The sequence below is a fragment of the Linepithema humile genome, chromosome 7 (genome assembly GCF_040581485.1).
Source record: "Linepithema humile isolate Giens D197 chromosome 7, Lhum_UNIL_v1.0, whole genome shotgun sequence".
In the NCBI taxonomy this organism is placed as follows: Eukaryota; Metazoa; Arthropoda; class Insecta; order Hymenoptera; family Formicidae; genus Linepithema; species Linepithema humile.
The window spans coordinates 1,603,396-1,625,288 of NC_090134.1; the positions used below are offsets into that span (position 1 = coordinate 1,603,396).

At 39.6% G+C, this 21,893-nt stretch overlaps 2 protein-coding genes across 4 annotated transcripts in view; both read right to left on the bottom strand.

Annotated features, from left to right (window-relative positions):
• LOC105678415 (pancreatic triacylglycerol lipase-like) overlaps positions 1-21,893 on the bottom strand; it is a 57,745-nt gene that overhangs the window by 17,865 nt on the left and 17,987 nt on the right. The window contains exon 1 of one of the 3 annotated variants that reach the window (XM_012377745.2): positions 1,974-2,097. The exons of the other annotated variants lie outside the window; for them this stretch is intronic. The gene's annotated coding sequence lies outside the window, so the exon portion shown is untranslated. Of the gene's footprint in view, positions 1-1,973; positions 2,098-21,893 lie in introns of those variants that run through there. 3 annotated transcript variants of the gene reach the window in all.
• On the bottom strand, positions 559-12,033 carry LOC105678416 (pancreatic lipase-related protein 2-like). Its single transcript, XM_012377746.2, has 7 exons — positions 8,349-12,033; positions 7,263-7,525; positions 6,804-7,074; positions 3,255-3,494; positions 2,796-3,029; positions 2,371-2,698; positions 559-2,097 (listed from the first exon to the last, which is right to left on the bottom strand). Exons 1-7 carry the CDS (start codon positions 8,506-8,508, stop codon positions 1,992-1,994), a joined length of 1,602 nt encoding a protein of 533 aa, XP_012233169.2. The 5' UTR covers positions 8,509-12,033; the 3' UTR covers positions 559-1,991.

Below are 21,893 nucleotides of genomic sequence, written 5' to 3' on the forward strand. Positions count from 1 at the left end.
GCACAGCGTGGATTCCACTTGCTCCGGAATACCTGTTTGCCCACCATCATCAGGTAGACCGTTGGATCTTGATCTGTGCCAACATGCAGCGGTGGAATTCAAATGTTTTTATTTTTCGCCGGAACTGAGAGGTGGGATACGAAAATTATCTATGTTAAATCTCACCTATAACAGAACGGTTGAAAGTAAAACAAGCTACGGTCGTAAAGAAAAGGAACAAGAATACAAGCAAAACTAAAAATCGTAATTATGATAATAAAATAATAAATATCAAGGTGAACAAACTGTAGCTGTGGAAAATTTTGCAGGAAAGCGGATTTTATTGCTATTTTTCTTGCCATTTGTTGGCTTTGAGATAGCATTGGCTACAGATAAAATCATGGTGTTGAAAGATCCTTCTGACATTATCTTAAAAGCAACAAGATAATAGATATAAATTCCATTTTTCTCTGATTTTTACTTAATAAATAATTAAAATTTGTTTTTATCAGATATCGATAGATCGCATTAATAAACTGGATTTCAAATAATAGCAATATGGAATAATATTACGTAAAGTGTTTTGCAAAATTTTATTGTATATGTATATTTGTGCTTATATAAATAACTTACTATAACGAAATCGCTTACAAACTTGTGTATACCAAGTAATGGGATGTTTGTATAAATATGCATTAGTAAAAAATTAAATAATTCTTGCATTAAATTTCAGCTTAGCTCGTTGGATTTTACTTAATTTAAAATGTTGATCTTAACTTAAAACGATCTTACTTCTTACTTACTTCACGGAACATTATAATAAATCTGCCAATTACGATATTTGCGAGGATTAGTCAGATATGGACAAGCCGAAGCGACTCTTCGTGGCTCTTCTTGGCTCTTTATGGCATTAGAACGCAGAAATTGCATGAGTCCGTTCGTTCGACCTACTTTGCTTTCCACTTAATTCAACGCGACAAACGGAATTTCGAAATTACGAAAATGTTACAGCGGTGCTGCTGTAGTTAAAGCGGAATGATCAAACACTCATCGCACAACTTTATCGCACGCATCATTAAATTCGTGACTAATTTTAACAGTGCTCTTTTTGCATGAAATAATTTGTTTGTTCATTTTTTTATTCATCTTTTCTTTCTTTCTATCAAGATTTATGACAGCGATATTTGTGACATCAAAAGAGTTTATTATGATGCCAAATATCGTAAATTACGTTATTGTCAACATTTAGTCGCGCATGATCAAATAAAAGCAGTCGATGCACTTCTGACCATGAATTACGGGGTCAGCGACGATTTATCGTGACGGCGACGACGGCGCAGCAAAACACTGGGCTGTATGAAGAAAAGAGAGAGAGAGAGATCCCGGGCGCATAATGACAGTGAAAGGATCGTGACTTTGCCATTGGTTGCAAGGGAAACCGGTGCTATTATGCGCGATTCGCGCTCGTTCGCTTCACTCGCGATCGGCTGTTCACCTATGACAGTCGCAAAACGAATATAACTCGGAATCGAATCGGAAACGCTTGTAGTTTCCGGAGATTAACTGTCATCCGCATAAATGATTCCATGAGAACTATTAAAGCGTAATTTATGGTGATGATTATTCTTAGAGTTCTACAAATAATAACCTTCTAAAAGAGTCTCTAGACTTCTGATAGAAGATTTTCTCGTTTCTATAGTGAAAAAATAAATAATTGTGGTCTTAGGCCTTCGGAGATTTCTTCGCGCGGACGAAGCTGCGACGCAGTTGACGAGTGTTACTCTATGAGTGATAACGAGCAGGTCATTGGCCTTTGTCGTTGTGAGCAGGACTTGAAACCAGTCTAATTTCAATCATTTTTATATTTTTTTATAAACTTTTCGCACTTTCAACTGCAAATTTCACTTCGCGGTATTTTCCATCTATAATAATTAAAATTATACTGGTTCCAATGAGATTTTGATTTTTTATTGCTGAAGAGAGGGATATGATACCTGCGTAAAGTTTATCATTTACGTAGAAATTGCGTTATGCTCCGTGCTGCGACAGTTTTCCACAGTCAAGATCTTGGGTTGGTTTGCAATTAGCGTTTTTGAGTCATCCGGGCATAAAGTGACTCTGAAAATAAAAACGAAGCATCATCCTATGTGGTTATGCAATGAGCGTGAGAGATATTCGAATACAATAGAGATGTATACAATGGTACAAAAGATAAGCTGTAAAATTATAAAGTAAATTATAAAAGAAGTAAACACAGGTTGCAAAAACGCATTTAGAGCATTCGTAATTTTCTAAGATTTTGCTTGCGCAAGGGACAAAGTAACAAGACTCTATTCCAAACATTGTTTCATTGAGAAAAAATTTGTAAGAAGCTAACACTATTCTTCTCACTTGTGATTAGTTTCCAGATTCGCAATAGTCAGCGAGTCGATGTAAGCCCGCGGAGTGTGAAGCAGCCTCCACGTGAGTGGATTGAAGACCGAGGTTAGGTATTCCCAGGTGATCTCGACGGAGTTCGGCTTGCCCACGACGTCCCCGGGTAGTACAACCGTGTGCGTGCTACCGGGTTCGTAATACTTCGACGTCGGGCTCAGCCGCATTTTCTCGGTCTTCTTGCCGTTCGCACCGATCGCGCGCACGACGAACATGCCAATTTCCCCGCCGTGCGACAAACTCTCGTTCGTATTCGAGATGTTTATCGTCACTTTGTAGTGGCTTTCTGTTATATTTTTTTTTAGTTTAGTTCAAGCGCAAAGAAAGAGCGAGCAAATAGCACAATTCGCTCACAATTAAAATTGAAATAAATTATTACTGACTGCAGAACGGTCTGTCGACTCCGGTCATCAGGTACACGGCCGCGTGGTAATTTCCGGGCTGAGCGTCCAATCCAAATCTAGGGCAGTACTGGTTCACGCAGTCGAAACAGCTGCCCTCCTGAAACTTGTCCCAAGAGCTGCAGGGCACAGCTATGAACGGACACGGGCTGTTTATGCTCTCGATGAAATATTCGTAGCTGCGGATATGATTACATCCCAGAAATCTTTTAATTCCTGAAAGAAGCATTTGAATCTTGTTACTTAATTATTATTTATCATCTCTTTCAATGTTACGATGTTAAAAATTGCTTCTAATAAAGAAATGCGCTGTTCAACGTAAACAGCAGAGTGATTATCGCAAGATAGAATCGAATGTTTTTGTTTAGATAAAATATGTCGTATTAAATGTGAAAGTTTTAAGGATGCGAGATCGTAAAATTGAATGAGTCGGGAACTCACCGCGAAAGAAACTGCCGCGTTCCAAGGTAATAGAATTGAGCACACCCTCATTACAGCCGGGCTGATTGCGGCCACCGTTCGGATAGAAATCGATGTGTGCCACCGGTTGCGTAATGCCAAGGCCGCCGCTGATAAAAGGATTGCAATCCGTGTGAATGGCTGTCACGAATGTCGCGTCCGTCGGATCCAGTCGCACCATCGGCGATGTATTGCTGAAGTGCGGTTCCGCCGGATCAAGGCCTGGGCAAGTGAAATTGCAAACGTGACAAGTGTTAACGCAAACATTGTTTCGACAATCGTTCAGTCGCACCAATTTCGAAGGCAAAGTACAACCGGAATAAATTGAAGTGAAAAAAGAACGGATTTTGAAATGGGATTGAGCGTTGAATAACGAAGAGCGAGCGTATTTTGAGCCATGCAGCCGCTTAATGCTTTTACAGAAAATTATCTAATTACATACATTGCTTTTAATACATATACGTGATCAGAATTCTTTTTCATTTTATGTAAGTTTTATATATCTAAAATAAATTCAAGCGTGGAAAAGTGAATGAAAAATCCTTGAGTTATCGAGACTAGTTTTTAATTAAGTGTCAATGATTTCTCAATAAACGTAAGGAATGTTGATCGTCAATATTCTTCAGTAATAACGGATGTTGTCTTACAGTCAAACGTACTATCATTGTGATAGGCGTTTTAAATCACTGTTTTCGAATAATATAGTGAAACTAACAAGTTAAAACCGATTACCATGTTTTGAGGATTAACACGTGTTTTTTTACGCTGATTCTGAAACGTATAATTCTCCTCGCTCGACTTATAAGATATACATAATACAGTTTGTAACATGTAAGCATTATAGAACAACGCATAATACGTATCCATTACGTTGGACTGCGTAGACCGGAAGTTGGTTTGCGGTTCACTGAGACAATAAATTAAAATTTTTATTTCGCGAAAGAAAGTCTTCGTTACGGCATTCTTACATTGCGTTCTTTGTTCTATATTTTCCAGAAGTGTGGCAAAAACTTCTGACGAAGTCATTCATATACGACGAATCGTCAGCGAACGATTTGCATTTTCACCTCGATAATTTATCCCACAACGCGCGCTTTTACTGATAATATCCCATTATCTTCTTCGTCCCTATTTGGCCAAGGCCTATCCTCCTGCTATCCTCCTGCCACTTCTTGGAGCAACGTGCTCTCTTATTCCGGTTGTTTACCGCAATCTCGTCTCCGGACTCTGACAACACGCTTCTCGCCACCGGCCATCCTCAACGCGTCCTGCCGGCCGGCCTTGCGAATCGCGAACTACCCCTCATTTCCACGTTAGGGGATGTCCTGTCTCGGGGTGACGCCTGGGCGGAGAAAGGGCGTCGATTCGCCAACCCTCGGCGTATTCCGCGGGTAGCTTTTGCAGCCATGACGATTACAGGTCCCGTCGTTGCCCTTGTTAATACACTTCTCATCTCCTCCTGTTATCCTGGTAGTTCCCGATGGGATCGATAGCTTACGTAACAACGAAACCCGTCCGCATCCAATCAGGTGTTCGATTTCATCGATTGTGTCGGGGGAAGGGTGGAAGTTTCACGGAGCTCTTCCACGGAGTTTTCACTCGATACGCCAACTCGTTTCCATTACATTTTCCGTGCCGGCTTACCGTTTCGGTGCATCAATCGCGTAACAAGTACGATTTCGCGACGAAAAATCGGGTCGACGACGCGGTCGGGGAAAGAAAAGAATCATTACGCGACCATTACGTTTCGAATTTACGATTTTTAATTTTTGCGTGCCGCGGCGTAAAACGCGGATCGTAAACCGTCACCGCGCTCGAACGGGCCCGTTGTCATGCGATATCGACATCACGTTACATAAAAGCCGATGGCACGAATCCCAAGAAAGTACAACGAAAGTATCGTGATTTTATAGTCGTTCTGCACTTCTGTATTTACTCGTTGCAGTGAATGGCATTGTCGCTTACTTTAATCCTCGCACGTTACGTCTTCAAAAAAGTTTCACGAATCTTTTAAATAATACGTTCATGTAAGACTGTAATGGAAAGTTGAAACGAATGTTCGAAATGTTACACATGCAAATATAAGGAAATAAGTAAATATTTTCTATTGCACATTCTTCGAATATTGTTGTATGCAGTTTCCCTCTTGTTCATTCTTGAATCAATCGTTCAAATTGTTATAATTTTACAATCAAGATAATAATTATTATAATTTTACAATCGTGACACTAATTGTTATAACTTTTATTTATTGTACGCTATAAGAATAAAGTAGCGTAAAATCTTTTTCTTTACTTCTAAATTAAAATAGTTTTAAAACTAAAACTTGAAGTTACGATGGTAAAAGGTGGTATCTAATTTCTAATTTCTCGTTACCGTCGTAGTTATATTCTATTTTAATTCCTGCCTTAATAAAGATCGCCGAAATTAAGATTGTTTGACTTTTTCGAGCAAGATCCTCCTACAGCAACTGCTATCCTGATCATCTGCGATTCAATCGGCTATCTTCGTAATGCTCCGAGCTGTTTGCGAGCTGTTTCAGCACAGGAGGCAACCTAATATTGATCGTCCAATGGGAGGAAAAAACAAAAAAAAAAAAACAAAACAAAAAAAACAAAAAAAAGAAGTACATGTACGACAAATGTTTATGATGGCGCCTCTTAAACGCTTCATGAAATTTGCATGTTTCTGCCATTCTCCCGTTTTCTTTTTTCCTCATTTACACTTTCAAGTTGTAATCTTCAGCCTCGCATAAAGAGGCTTTTGACACTTGTTTGTCGCAATAGCTCCTTCAACCTCGTAGAAAGAAGCTTTTAAACGCGCACATAAACTCCGAGGGTTATTTAATCAATCAATTTCTGTTTATGTTAGCATCATATAGAGAGATTTAATGGCAAATTATTGCGCAATAATGACGCACATTCTCAAAGAATTAATGGAGATTTTATAAAAGATTGTAATCTTTAAAGAGAATCGCGAGACTTTATAACGTCTCACAATTAATATTATAGTTTAAAATTATTTAAACAGGCAATAAGAACCAAAAGAATGCGGGTGTTAGTGTGTGAAAAACAATTTATTGTGAGAAGAATAGAAAAGGCGACAAAAAAAATACATAAAAGCGAAACATAATAGTGATGTCGCCCGTCAGGTGGTCACCCGATGGTTTTCACATGACCAACCGACGGACAACGTCGCCATTAGATTGAAGAGGGTCCGGAAATCGGACTAAAACATTTCGCTTTTATATATTTCTATTCTTGTATTTTCTATTCTTCTTATACAATAAATTGTTTGTCACGCATCAAAACCCGCGTTCTTTTGATTCTTATTGTTTGCTTAAATAAATTCATCATTACAAAACCATTGCTTGAATCAAGTTATGTATTAAATATACAGAGTGTCCCAATCCAATACGCTTCCCAGAGCAAAATCTTAATTTCTAATTTCAAAAAATCCGCAGCCAAAGATTAAAGGAGGTTTAATTTAACTTCTTATATAAAAGCAACAAGCTCAAGATTCTGATTTTACCTGTAATTCGTCCAAGCTTATAGCGGTATTGATTCCTCATGGTGTATCCGACGTAGCCGCAAGTGTGGGCCCCCAGACTATGTCCGATACAGTGTGTTTTCGCGGGCGAGAGATCACCGATCTCGATTAGCTGAGCTGCCAAACGAGCCGTCATCGCACCGACCAACCGCGTGTTCGCCACAGCTTGCGTGTAGGGCGGTCCAGCACCAGCGATCCAATTGACAATCACGACACTGCAGTCCTCTCGTAACAGTAGTTCTTTCATCGTCCTCTATTTTTTTATATACATTCGTGTTAACAAAGCGTTTAACGTACAATCATTATACAATTTTTCTCTAGAAAGTCAACAAGTTTTACTAAAAATCTAAAAGTATTTAATCTCACTAATTTTGATATTTTTCAAGGCTCAAGTAAAAGTTTGATTCTTCTAAAAAGCTCGCTGTATTGCAAGATATTCACCAAAACCCATGTCTTGTCGCCGTTGTCGAGAAATCCGTGAATAACGAAGTACAAGTTGTTTTTCAAAGGCGCTTCTCGGATCGTCTGGAATTGATCAATTTTCAATTCGTGAGGCTGTTCGGTGTTACGCGTGTACAACATGTAACGAGGATTGATGCTGTCTGGACGTGCCGGAAACGTTGATACCGGTCGATTTTCTCCAGACCAAGGTTTCCCGATGTAGAAGCAACCATATGGTTCGAAGCATCGCCACATGTACCATTCTTATGAGAAAAACATTTTCTTATTGTTTGTTCATTATTAAATTGCAATGCATGCCATATAACAAGCAATCCGTTTATAATATAACCAACTCAATACCAGTGAAAGAATCTATGTAATAAAAAAAGATACATGTATAGATGGACAAAAAGAAAATCTACGTTATTTTTAACAAATCTATAAAATAATAGCCTAAAAATTTTTTGTTAGAAATTGTTATTTTGCCACTGTATATAAAATTTTGGCACAAACAGTGCATTATTGGATACACATGTCTAAATTTGTTCGCCGTCCTTCATTATATCGAACATTATAATATTTCAAACGATGTACGCTATTATAAATTACCCTTCAGGGGTTATCGGTGCGTTCACGATATATCTTTGCTCGCAACTTTATCAGTTCCTCGAAGACTCCGCTTATGTTATGTCTCCGTACTGGATTAAACGATTAATACAGTGGCACGTGACGCTAATTGGCTAATTTATTTTTTCTTTTTTTTAAATTATTATTATTAATCGACTGCGATTCTGTTTCAACCAGATTTATTTCCAAATAAATTTTTTAAATTCTCAACTAATCTAATGTAATTTTGAATCAGGTTCAATCAAATTAAAAAAAAATCAAATTATTTTATTATAAAAAAATAGATATAAAAAAATAGATATATATTATTTTATTATAAAAAAAAGTAAAAAATGCTATATATTCATCGTTTTATTTTTTTCTAATTCTTTATGGAACATAATTAAACTTCGAAGAAAAAAAATTATTTGAATAATGAGAATGGAAGATTAAGTAAAATTTTCAAACGCTGACACTCACGATCATCCAAATCGAATTTATTCTCTTTCTCTTCCGGTGACAAAGTTGTAGTGGTGATATTTTGGACTACACTGATATTCTTCGAATCTGTCTTTTCGGGTAAGGTAGCCATCATGTTGGCTGTATAGGCCAACACAAACAAAGTCTCGTTCAGAAACATATTGAAACGTTCTTCGTATAACAAGTATCACTATCCGTTCTTATTGTGTTTATAGATTTCTCACTGTGTCTCGCACTCTTTCGTATTATGATAATTTATCGTATTACATATATTGTGTTCCAAACGTCAAATTTATATTTTAAATATCACTGTCTCTCCACGTAGAAAACTTCGTCGGCGACGGCCAAATTAATCAGAAATCAAAATTATATATGAAATAAGTTATGTTACACTACAGTTTTCAATAAATAGCATTAAATTACATATCGTTTAAGATGTTTGCAGATAATAACAAAATATTTTTTTATCACTTCACCGTAGCCGATGCAATCCACCAACTATGAAGGATCCAAGGAGGATCTTGAGTTCTCGAAACTTTTGCGGTTTTACGGACCGTTGAAAATGAGACACTTTCTTGGAAAGTCTCGTAGAAACACGTTGCGACGTCCTTGGCGTCTACTCTCGAAAGATCTCGTGGCTTTAAATATATGCCTTGTCGGTAGGACGATTCATCACTGCCGGCTGCTATGTAAGACGCGCGATATCACAATAATAATAATGAAAAATCGATTGACGTAGAAGCACCGTGATAGCGCTTGTGTCGACAGCACTTCCGATAAAGTGTTCGTTTTCCAAACAAACGAAAATTTATATCGCATATAGATTCAGTCATGCAGCACACTAATTGACAGCATTATGTCGCGCCGTTAATATCCCGGTTTCTTTAGATATCTTCAAGTATAATTTGTTTATACATTTAAGTAATCTTCAATTTTTTTCAATTTAAATGAGTGAATTTTAATCTCAACTGCAAATAACTTTAAGCTTATATAAAGTAATTTACTACTTGCGCTTGCGAATAATTCTTTTCCAGATTTCCAAGTTAATAAATGTTTTGCCACTCAGTCGAGACGATTACGTAAAGCCGAGAAAGATCGAGAAGCTTGTGAAATGTTAAGGCGATGACACGGTCACGGTCAAGCGTTCTCGATGATCTCGAGTCTACTGATCGGTCAAGCACTAATCACTCAAATTTCTGCTGACCCGTCTGAACTCCATGTGTTTCTGCCCCACTCTGAGAGAAGCTCAACTGGGAGAGCTGTTCTTTCCGTCGAAGCGCTCTCATCCGGTTTCAGTGAGAAAAAGAAGATTGCCACATTAATTTAATAAATCTCTCTATTAAAAATGTTTAAATTCCTAGAGATATTCCAGAATGTTTTGGTCTTTTAAAACATCGTACCGTTCATTTCAAAAGTAAACTTGTGTTATCTCCATTTTATTTTAATTGAAAAATATATACATATGTATATTTCTCAATTTCGTCAAATTTTTCAATTTTCTATGGCGTTCTGAAATAAAGAGGCGCACTGAACTCGAAGAGATTTCAACGATTGACTACTCCGTTAGTAACTGCAGCTCAAGACGAGTCATTAAAGTATCATTTTCACACAGATTCCGACATGGGGTATAGTTAAGAGAACTTCAAAAGCGCCGCTCTTTTTGTAGCAACTGATCTCTTGGAAACGCGTTCTCGTGGAAGTGGAATTTTTTCCCAGACTATGGAAGACGATAAATTCGCCGGTGGTCCAACGGCTCGCGGCTAATTAAACCGGATCAAAGCCACTTAAGTGTTCATTAAGTCGTCCTCATTTTCTGCTTTTCTCAAGTAATGCGACGTGTTCTCTGCACCGTTAAGGTGCGGTGTCGTCGGGACGATGCAATCGCGCGTAAAAGAGACCATTGTGAGAATTTCCTCGGGTAAGAGCAGCCTCACTTCTTCGAGGTCGATCTTTGTTTGTCAAATAGTTACACAGGAATGTGAAAAATAATGTAAAAAAATACAACAATTGAAGTTTTTACAAACTATTTAAATTCAATAGCAGATTCTTGAATAACATAACATGTGTGTTATCAAAATAAATGACTATAAATTTAATTCGAGTCTTCTATTTGTTGTACGCTCTGTTAAATGTAATTTGTGCCATGGCCGTAGAATTTCACAAGCTTCTCGATCTTTCTGGCCTCTGCGTGAATTCATAAATATTTAATCTAGTATAGTAATTTTCACGAAAAATTCTTAAAAAAATACCAGTAACTAACAAATAAGACGTATTTCATACGTTCTTCAATAATTGAACAAAGCATGTTTAATAGTTTTTGATGGCGATATTATTATTGACAAGTTTCAATAAAAACCCACTGAAATAGGATACGGAACAGGCTTTACACACAATGGCAGGACAAGAGCCTTTTTCCGAGGTAGGTATCGAACCGATCGATATACGGGTGGGTCGAGGGCCGGTAATGCGCCATAGAATTAGCGTGCCGCCCTATGGGGTGCCGTCGACCGGGGTTGCCTGCGTAAACGAAGCCTCACGTATCCCAGCATCCCCTTTCGCGATTCACCCCTCATGGTGAAAATCGCCTCCTGCCCGATCGTGAATCCCTAATACGTCGCACCCCAGAAACGTCTCTCGTGTTTGCTTAGGAGATGTGTTGTCAAATCACCCCGAGAACGCGCGGCGAATCCGCGGGACTCCTAGCCGTTCCTGCGGGCTTGGTAGCCGAATCGTACGACTGTTGCATCGTGATTACCGCGAAAAGTATGAATGACAGCTGAATCTGCGGTGTCAGGGGTTGCAGCCCCGAACGTGTTCCGCAGCTCCGTGCGCTCCGACCCTGTTTCAATTTTTCAGCGCGCTATGCGCCCGCATTTCGTTTAATCTGCGGTCGTTTTACAATCTGTAATACTTCCGCGAAGTGTACTTATTTTATGTATCATTAAAATTATATTGACTCTATTATATTTTTTATATTAAACATACGATTCGTGTTAATTCTCTGTCTTTCATATGTTGCGTTTCACGTATTCTTATGGTTCGCTAATTCGAAATTCGCTAATAAGTCGCGAACAAAAATAATTTCATTTTTATTTCATCACTTTTTAATTAGTTTACTAATTAAGCAACATTACATGCGATAACGATTTTACATAAAAAAAAATAAAATAAAAAAAACACGGAGAAGAAAAGAACGATCTAATGCGAAAAATACACTCGTTGTTCGCGCGTGGGCTGTAACAGACGCTATATAACGCGGGTCTTTAATGATATGAACGACAGACTACCGTCCCCTTTTGACCTTGAAGAAGCCCTTGAAACACTTCTGCCAACCCTTGTTACCCTGTTACATTGCCCTATCCAATCCCCATTCATTTACATGCGCCTCCGTGCAAGGCGGCCTTCGGACTCGGCTGAACTGTGAAGTGATTTACCTTGCCGCACCGGCGCGCAAAGCCGCCTGCACGAAGCGCCGTTCAAGCTAAATTGCCAATTACCCACCAGACCTCCGTTTGCATCGAAGCAAAATTACCCACTTTATATATTGTATATGTTACACTATATATACTTATACTATACTCTCTATATGCCTATATTATACTTTACATTGTACAAATTTAAACAATGCCATTTTGACTTTGTATTATTGCATTTTATTTTTGTATTATGATTATAGTTTGTCGCTTCGCTGCATTATACACCGCAATTTAATCACTTTTCTACTCGTAATTTATTTAAATTGTCATTTTTTTCTAATTTATATATTTTATTTAAATAGATGGTTAGATATATCTCGAGCACTTTCCCGGTGTTGTTTAACGTTATTTAGCGTTCACTCAAGTGTTAAAATTTATTGTTATAGAAAATTTAATTTATCGCATTTAACTGACATTGATTTGATCAACCGACATAAACATTTATAATTATTACGACACGATGACGTGAATTTAATACAAACCTTTAAACTTTTTATTCGCGTGAAAAATATTTGTTCAGTAACGTGCGTCAAATGTATGTCTACAACAACTGTACTTTGCACCGTTAATCTGCCATCGTGCGCAGTTATGTATATTCTGGGCAATGTACATCGGATAACGAGAGGACGTAGGTCGATCCTAAGCGAGATTTTACGAAATAGATAAGACTAAAAAAAGTCAAAAAAAAGCGCCAGCAATCGATCTATATACGATGTATATACGAATATTTAATTGCTTAATTCGATTTGATATCGCAGTGAATATTGAGTAGATAATAATAATAATTTTGCTCTATAGGAAAAATAATTAAATAATCGAATAAAAATAGTTTCAATTAACGCAATTAACTTTGGCTATCGTTGTTGACTATCCCATTTGAACGATAAGAAATTCACGATTGAAAGTTTATCTCTAAATTCAGCACAAACAACAAAAACAGTTTTCCTCTTCTAAATTGCGCACAGATAAAATAGAAATCTACAAAAAAGGAATAAATTTATATTATTATATTTTTGTGTATTTAATAAAATAATTTATCAAAAACTCGGTGTAACGAATACGCAGCAATAAGAAGAAATTGTTGATTTCGAGAAGAAAAGATTATAAATTCAAAAATTCGCAAACTAAACTTCGACCAATCTTTTCTTCACTTTCGCGCTACATTTTCTCTTGCAATCGGTCTTTCGCACTCTTCCTTTGTCTCATAAACATAAACGCCTTTGTAGGGCCACGCACTTGGAATTGAAGCTTGTCACTCTTCATGAGTTCCTGTTCTACAGGTCGACACGTGCCCGTCTGGAGTTGCGTAACCCTTTGAACGTGCAATCCGATATGCAGAACCGCGTACTAATAGCGCGCTGTGCGCGCAGACAATTAGACTCGGTTTCATCGGACGAAAATAAAAAAAAGGATCGATAAAGTACCCCAAAGCTTCATTTTTTTATCCGGCAAACATGAAAACAGCGAAGCGAGGTGACGCGACGCGATGTGCTGGTTGTGCGTATGGTTCGTTCCGTATCGTTGAACAAAGTGAAACCACTTCCGCCTGCGCGTTTTACGAGCAGTATACTTAAAAATGCGGGAGCAGCGTGTTGTTAAAAAGAAGCGTACGCGCGAACTCCGGCTAGTGTGTAAAATAGTTTTCTTGCAACCATCAAATCCTTTGCATTTAAATCGTTTTCATTTTATTCTATTGCATGATTAACATTTGCATGCGAATTCCTGAATAGAACATAAAACGAAATAAGTAAAAAATAATCTTGATAACAATATCTAGATCGCAGATCTATTAATGCGCATGAGGGCATAAAATACTGACAGGAAACTTGATTAATAATTTAATATTAATTAATTCTATTATGTAAGCGAGAAATATCGCATTTCGCGATAAGTTTCTATTACGCAATTGTAAAATCAAGAAGAAGGAACTTTTATATCAGTGAGATTTTCCGCATACATAATAATATAAATATATACAAATACTTGACGTAGTCAAGCGAAGATAAAATATTTTCTTGTGCAAAATTAATCTCTATCTGTTTTGATAATTTAGCAATTTGCATCATGCGTGTTTTCTGAATTTTTCTTAAATAAATAAATATTATTCAGAAACATTGCTTGGTCCTTTATTCTGTTTCTACTAGAAATGTAGCACTAGAAATCTGTGATCACATTTATTCAAATGTACGATCGGGCTTTCGACGCTGTATCTCTCTCGAGCCGACTGTTATTGCGCCATCGCCCTTTTGGTAGGGATTATGGAGTAATAGTCAGGGCCGAAACAGTCCCCAAAAGACTTACATGCGTTTCTAAGACCCTGTGAATACGGCCCTTCGCGTGATGGCCCTAAAGGGGTCAATGCGCGACTCGTCCGGCTCGATGCATGATTATGATTCTATGACGCGCTCGGAATGCGCCTCGTTGACAAAAAGAGCCGACGAAGGGAAGTCAGCTGGTGACATCGATTAGGAAAGCATATTCAGAGGAGTACGAAGGCTGTGCTAGAAATCCAGCACGGATAATTTTTCTTTTCAAAGAGATGCAAGGTAAGATATCGACGAGAGAAATGAAACTCAATCCAAAGATCGTTCCGCCTAGTTTTTTTCCAATTATTAAAGATCATTAACCGTATTGTATGTACATGTGTATGTTATGTGGAATATATATTTGAGGAATATATAAAATCTAAAATCTCGATCGCGTACATTATTTTTCGAAACGTTGAAACGTAGAGAGAACACAATTCACAAACTGAAAAACAACGTTCTTACACGCGAAGAGTGAGAAATGAAGTATTTCATAGGCGTAAAGTACAATTCTGTTAAAATAAAAGTTGACTTTACGCTTCCACTATTTTATAATACACATTCCAAACAATATGAAATGAATGTAGTACGTCTCTTCACTACCAGCCGGAAAATAACATTCTTCTGTATTTTCTTTTACTTTTATTTGTATGGTATTAATTTTTCATTGCGATAAAAATGCAATTAAAGATATTATTAATAAACCGTCTTAGCTGCCGAGTCACATACGCGATAGGCGCGAGTAAAACGGCTATCGAGAGATTGATCTCAAAAATTTGTCGACCGGTTTATGGTATCCTGTTAAACTTCAACGCCGATTTGACTTTCACTTCTCGAAGCCCTTGGCGAAATCGTGGATAGCCGTAAGGTACTTTCGTCGTTGAGTCGAGTCGCTTTACTCGCTGTATCTCTCTTCGATCTATAATATAGCACATCCGTACGATGACACGTTGCAAATTACAAACTAATTCCACATCAATTATGATACTTATCTCACGTTGTATTATATATTATCCGTCGCTATCTCGCAACCTATTTCGAAGGCATCGCAGTGCGATCAGCGTTATCTCTAATATTGAGAATATAATAGGTACGTAAATATATCAGAAATGTAGCGCGCAATTATTATACATATGGTTTTTAATTTCTTTTTATATAAAAACACCTTTTGCTTTTGTCCACTCACAGAGCTAACAAGTTGGCGTTGTCGCAAAATGAAACTTTTGCACCGCGCATTTACTCGGTGCACGGTCGCGTTGCATCGGCGGCTTTCACGAGCGGTGTGGGTGCAGTGTTACATTAACGCATTCCGGAAAGTTCGTAAATGCGCTACGGGAAGACTGTTATGGGCGCCTGGATCCCTTCTCAGGATTGCTGAAGGGTTCCCGCACGTGTTCCAACCAGTCCTTTCTTCATGGTTCCCTAGTAAAAGTGCGTAGGCGTATGCCCTTTAGGGATTAAGAGTCGCGAGATCCCCATAAAAGGGCTCGCCCGACTCCGTAGAGGGTGTCTCGCGGAATTTCGCGATCTAGGGTTGCCCTTCGCGGCTCATGGGTTCCTGTTGCGTTAGTTTATCTTTAAATCAGCGTTAAGCGGCTCGCCCTTAGTCTTTTGTTTACCATGTGTCATCGTCAACAAAAGGGCTCGTCCCGGTCGTGGGAACGAAGGCGACCGCGCCGGGAGTGTGCACGACTGCGCATGAATACTAATTGGCACCGAAGAAGATGGAATTAGGCAATCATCTGCGCGTGGAGGGTACGCGTGCAGCAGGACAAGGAGCGATTAGGGTGATTACCGGAGCCCTAAAATGGAGCCGCCGGAGGGCACGCCTTATTTCGTTATGAACCGTAAATTAAATTTCGTCGAAAATGGCATAAAAAAAAATACCGGCAATAAAACCGTTCAATTTCTATGTTTTTTGTTGAACAACCGAGAGCAATTACAAAAACTAATAAATAACTCGATCGCTGTTAATTGAGATTAATTTTGCGATGCGAATGATAAGTTGCGCGTTTTAGATTGTCCGCGCAATCCTTGCTTTCTTTTTTTTTATCAACTTCCGGATGTCTCGATCAGGAAATTATGGCGCGATTGTGGTCCGCGATTATGGCGCCTCGGCAAGTATGATAAATGAGATATGCGCGATGCGTTATAGCGTATACAAACTTGTTTTATATTAATTTATAGAAATTTAATTTGCGCTCTTTGGCGGTATTTTTTATTGTTTGCGAATGTATGCTAATTTAATTATTCTTCTATAAAACGAGAAAACGAACAAACACGCCACGACTTCCAAGCGATTTCTGTTATTCCAAAGCAATGTTTTTTTTACAAAAATGTTCATACGTATATGATTTTATAACAGTTAGCAGAATTGTTTTTCAGTTATTTCCACGTTAATGCATTTTCCGATAAAAAAAAGAGAGAAAAATATTCGAACCAGATTTTCGCCGATACAATAACATGTGGGCTCTATATAACATCTCTTTTACTTTGGCCAAGTAGTAACTATCTGTTTATTGTCAGTCTTACGTGGCACCTTTTCTTACGCGAATAAGCTCGACGACCGCCGAAAAATCAATGTATGTTAAAAAGTGCGTTTTTTTTCTCGAGTTTGGAAGAACATGGCATCAGGAACTCATGGAGGTTCCACGGCTCGGAGGAACGCCCTTGCCGGGCTCATCGAACCATCGCGGGAAGAGCCACCGCGCCACGATTGGCCGCGGGCGTATAAACCCCACCGTAAAATTACGTTTGCCTCGTGGCAAGGCAAGACAAATCGCCTGGATGTCAACGGTACCAGGAAATCATGATCAGTTTGCGTCGTTCCACATTCCAGGCGGGACAGGCGTGCGCGTGAAAAAAAAGTTCCTCGTTCACCTCGGTCAGATATTTATTCGGCTCTTTGATGATAGATTCGATGATACCTCGATTTGATATAAACAGAGTGACATACACAAATGCGCTACATTGAACAAAATGTACTACATTGCGCTGGCGAACGCGATTTGTTGTGTTAAATTTTGTTAGGACATATTTTGTTCGTTTTCTCCGAACTTATATAAATACATTGACAGATGATTCAGTGGAACAGCGCTATATTTTTCTCATTACGATTTATGATTTTGCTGTATAAATTTCATGGCTGAGACTTTTCGTAAATAAGAATGTTTGAATTATCGATGAGATAACTTTCGCTTATATCGAATTCCCCATCGGTGCGCGTTTGTCTCTCGTTCCGGCGGTCGTAGCCGAGTAGTAGAGTGGATCGATAGCCTCGTAAATTATCCCGGTTTGTCGCCACGGACAGAAACGAGTAGACATCGGACGTATTAGGATATTATGACGGCCAAATGCGACGGCGAGCCGTGCTTCCTGATCTCCTGGGGACCGTTGACGCCCGGCGATGCTGATACCACGCGCCGGAGCTCGTGTCGACATGCGCGCAACAGACGACACGCGTATCAATGGCATGAACATCCTTGCAAAGTATCAAGGATACCAAATATTTCTGTGTCTGCGGAAAAATTGAAAAAAAACGATCTAATAACTAAAATGATTTTAACATGTCGAAAAAGAACTTTTTCTAGAATTGAAAAAGAGAAAAATAAATAACGTCGTAATTTAGAAAATTAAAATAATAAAAATAATAATTGAAATGCTTTGCAGTCCGAATTAATTTCAACGAATAAACCGATATTAAGCATTTCATCCGAATTTTAACGCTATTGAGATAAGATAAAAGTATTAATCAATTTAATCTTGTTATCTAGGATAAAATCGAACAGAATTTTTTATTTTTGGCAGGATTTATCGCAGTTATCTCCTTCGAACAGAAGATTTGTCGCACGAATCAGTCGGTCATGGAATAAAACGGGTGAAAAATTTTTCTTGTCCCACCCTGTATGTGTACACTAACACATATGATTCTAAGAAGTTAATATTTCAAGATGTCAACAAGATTTCGTCTACTCGTCCTCGTTTCATCTAGGTTCAATGGGCAGAAATACATTATACTCGTTCACTTCTCACGGTGCGTTGAACACTTTTGTTTTTATAGCGGCGGTACACGCATAATCAGGATACCATGGTGTCGACGCGGTGGTTCTTCGCGACGACGGGCGGCAACGCGACAACGTGTGTCTCAGTTTTGTATTCCGTGGGAGAACTTTACAGGCGACGCACGGCGCGATGCGTTCTGGCGTAGCGAATCAATTTGTCCCGGCTGAAGAAAGATAAATCGCGCAGATGTCAACGGTATTAGGACGACATGATCGCGAGGAGAGTCTCGGGGCCCGGCCGGCCTTCGGCCCTCGAGTCTCGTGGACAAATATATCACAATGAAAGCTGATAATTCAACTTTTGTCGCTCGGATGACAATCCGCTTTTAAAAAAGAATATCCGATCGAGTGGGAATTTCGAAAAACACTCTTCGCGAAATTTGATGCTCGGTTGTGCGCACAAAATATGATTTCAAAAACTATATTTTAAACTTAAAAATTTAACCATTGATCAATTTATATAAATAATAAGATTTGTGAGAGATATCAAATGTTTTAGTGGATTAGTAATTCGAATAATTCTATCGCTATTTTTTAAAGCAACAATTCACCGTCGAACGAAGACTCATTCGCCGGGTATTCTCAGCCGAATCTCGATTCGAGTGCGAAATATTTACGTCAGTCACAGGCCCCCCTTTGCTCGTGTCGCTGTCCCATCCAGATCGATCGTCGTCAATCAACTGCCAAGTGAGTATCGTTAGGTATCAGGGCGTCATGAACGAGAAGTAATTTGCAGAAAGCGGGTGCAAGGAGTGAATGATCGCGGTGGAGTTAGCATTTGAAAGGAGCACGAAGAGAGAAGCTGAGCGCAAGGCGATTTTTCCCGGTGCATCCACGTCCCGCATATCCGGATTATCCATGTCTATATATATATATTCTCGTTATACATCGTTCGGAAGGAGGGAGAGAGAGAAGCTGAGGATCGATGATAGCGCGGCGGCGGTTGATCCGTACATCCTCTCCCGGAAGCGCCGCGCGTGAGCAAACTTCCGGAGATGAAGCGAAGTGGCGAGCCGCGACGTCGACGGTCGCCGCCGTCTTCTTCCTCTTTACGCCGGAGACGAGGAGAACGGGCCGCGAATAAGCGTCTTGGCACGCGCCAAGAAAGCCGAGGACAATGGAGCGACTTCTCCGTGTGACAGGATAATATGAACCCGAAGAAATCGCCGGGCTGATCGATCGAACGGGCTGAGAATGCACCCTCGGCCAGGCTGTCGCGTCCACGGTCAAAGAGGCCGACCGCGACCTGGGTCAATCAATCGAGAACAAAAGAATCTCGGTGTGCCGTAACAGGACAGCATGTCTGCCGCGGTCGCTGGTTGCGATCGATCCCGTCCGGACGGACGACGTGGGGGATATTAATGGGCGTCGGGGTCACCCTCCTCGGGTGACGTCACAGACGATGATTCAGACGTGCGTCAGCGGTGGCCGCCTATTACCGAAATGCTTCATCGATCCTGTCAGACTTGCAATCGCATCCACATGGATTCAGCGTGAAAACTTGAGATACACCGAGAGGAAAGAAAATTCCCGTGTACATTGTAATCTTACAACAGATTTACCAACGCGATATTGATAAGCGATTATCAAAATTGTCAAAGTGTTGAAATCTACTACGATACCTGACTACACCTGACGATTCTCTTTCCTAAAGAGATTTGTACGAGGCACGAGCTGCGCGCCGTCTGTGAATGGCAATTGGATCTCCACCAACTAAACGTAAGGTTAATTCACGGTCTACGGTCGCAGTCGTTACGCCTGAGTGATTCTGCATAAAAGGAATGCGGTGACAACGATCAGGACGTCATAATGTCCGAGAATCTCGAGACACCCGCCATCTTGCCATCGGCAACAACCCTCGATAGGGTGTTATCAAACAGCCGCGGTCCGCCCGAATATATAAAGATACGCCTCGCCGCGATGGTTTTATTAAGCCCGTCGGCTGGCAGCCCGCGCGATTGTTCCGCGCGGAAATCGCGAGCGGCGAACACGGAGAAACGGCGAAAGGGTTGTGGGCGGTAACGGAACATTCATAGAAACTCTATCCGGCAATCAGGAGCACGAGGAGGCGATTCGGCATTTGCTCCCCCTTTACGAATGTCAGCCGCCGCTTCTAATTGCGGTGGCTCCTCGACGACTCGCATTCGGCACGATCGTTCTATGTTTAACTCGGTTGCGCATAGTAGTTTACATATATGCGCGCCTTGTAGAAATTAGGTACTTAATAAAACATTAAAGAAAGCGTTGCAGATATTATGTAAAAGACGTATATTTTTTTTACTAGAATGTTTATTGTCTAAATCGGTTGTTGACCATTTAAAATTATATAATCGCAATCTTTCGTTATTATATACATTGCACAAAGAAACATAGAATATAAATAAAGCTGGAAGACTGTTTTGATTGGATCTTTCTGTGAAAATAGTTAGAGAATGTAAGATTGCAGGCTACTTTTTTTAAAAGTTTGCACGGATAAAAATGCAATTTTCTGTATTAGGAAACCTGCCGTTCCTTAAAAGAGAAAGCCGACATAAATGCATTAACAAGCCTAATTGAAAGCCAGTAAATCCAAGCAATTAATAATTGCGCAGTTTATTCTAACGTTTATGAAACGTGTAAGCTGTAAACTTGCTAAATACACTCGGTGAAAGGTACTGCGGAAACGCGTATATCCAACGTATAACGCTGACAGTAACAAATAATGCACGCAAGCACATTTGATGTTCAGATAAGATAATACCGTATGATTATGGTCGTTAGTGCTAACTGACGACGGCTGTCCCGACCCCAATAAATGGCTGTACATACATGGGTCACGGCTGCCCCTGTTTGACGTGTTACAGAGAAGAAAGAACCACCACCTATCGATGCATGCAACCCTAGGATTTTCCACCAGTTTCCTTTGTTCGTGAAATTATCATTATATCCCATTATGCGGTGATTGGCGCGTGGTCATGATTTTGTACCGCAATGTAATTGGACGGATTATTAGCGAGCAGAGGAGGATTATCGACGGGGTAAACGAACTGTCAGGAAAGCAGAAAGCGAGGCGAAAGCTCATCGAGGCGACCGATCGATCGTGTCACGGCTGTGTTTCGTGTCTTTTTCTCTTTCACACCACATCGTGAATGAAAAGCGTGAATAAATGAGTAATTTGATATTTCTAAGCAATATATCAGCTCAAAGGCATCGTGTATTTTTAATTCCTAATAAATTTGTTTTGACGATAGAATATTATTACCTTTTATTTGCTCAGCATAATAGCATTTCTCTCTCTATTTGCGTGCTGTAAGTGAAAAATAAAGTTTATCTCAACGATATTTGACGATATTTCCGCTATTATTGTAGTATTATGACTTTCTAATATCGCGTACAGTTTCCAGTTTGATTTTTACCAATACCTACATCGCGTTATATTCTTAGTCGAGAGAATTCTGCATCCAAATAAGTATTTACGTTCGAAACATTAATAGATTCCGTCTTCATTTACTTTCATTCGGCGGAGTGGCTACTCTCGCATCGCTTATCATCCGAAAGTGTTCTCCGCTTTTTTTTCGACACCAGGACGTTATGGCGCGCGGGGGTATACGATCGTTCGACGCGACGATCAGACGGAATCCCAGGGTTCTCTCCCTGGGTGGGTGGGTTTCCAATCAATCGGCCGCTTCCGGCATTATCAGAGCAACATGAGCCGGCCGGGAA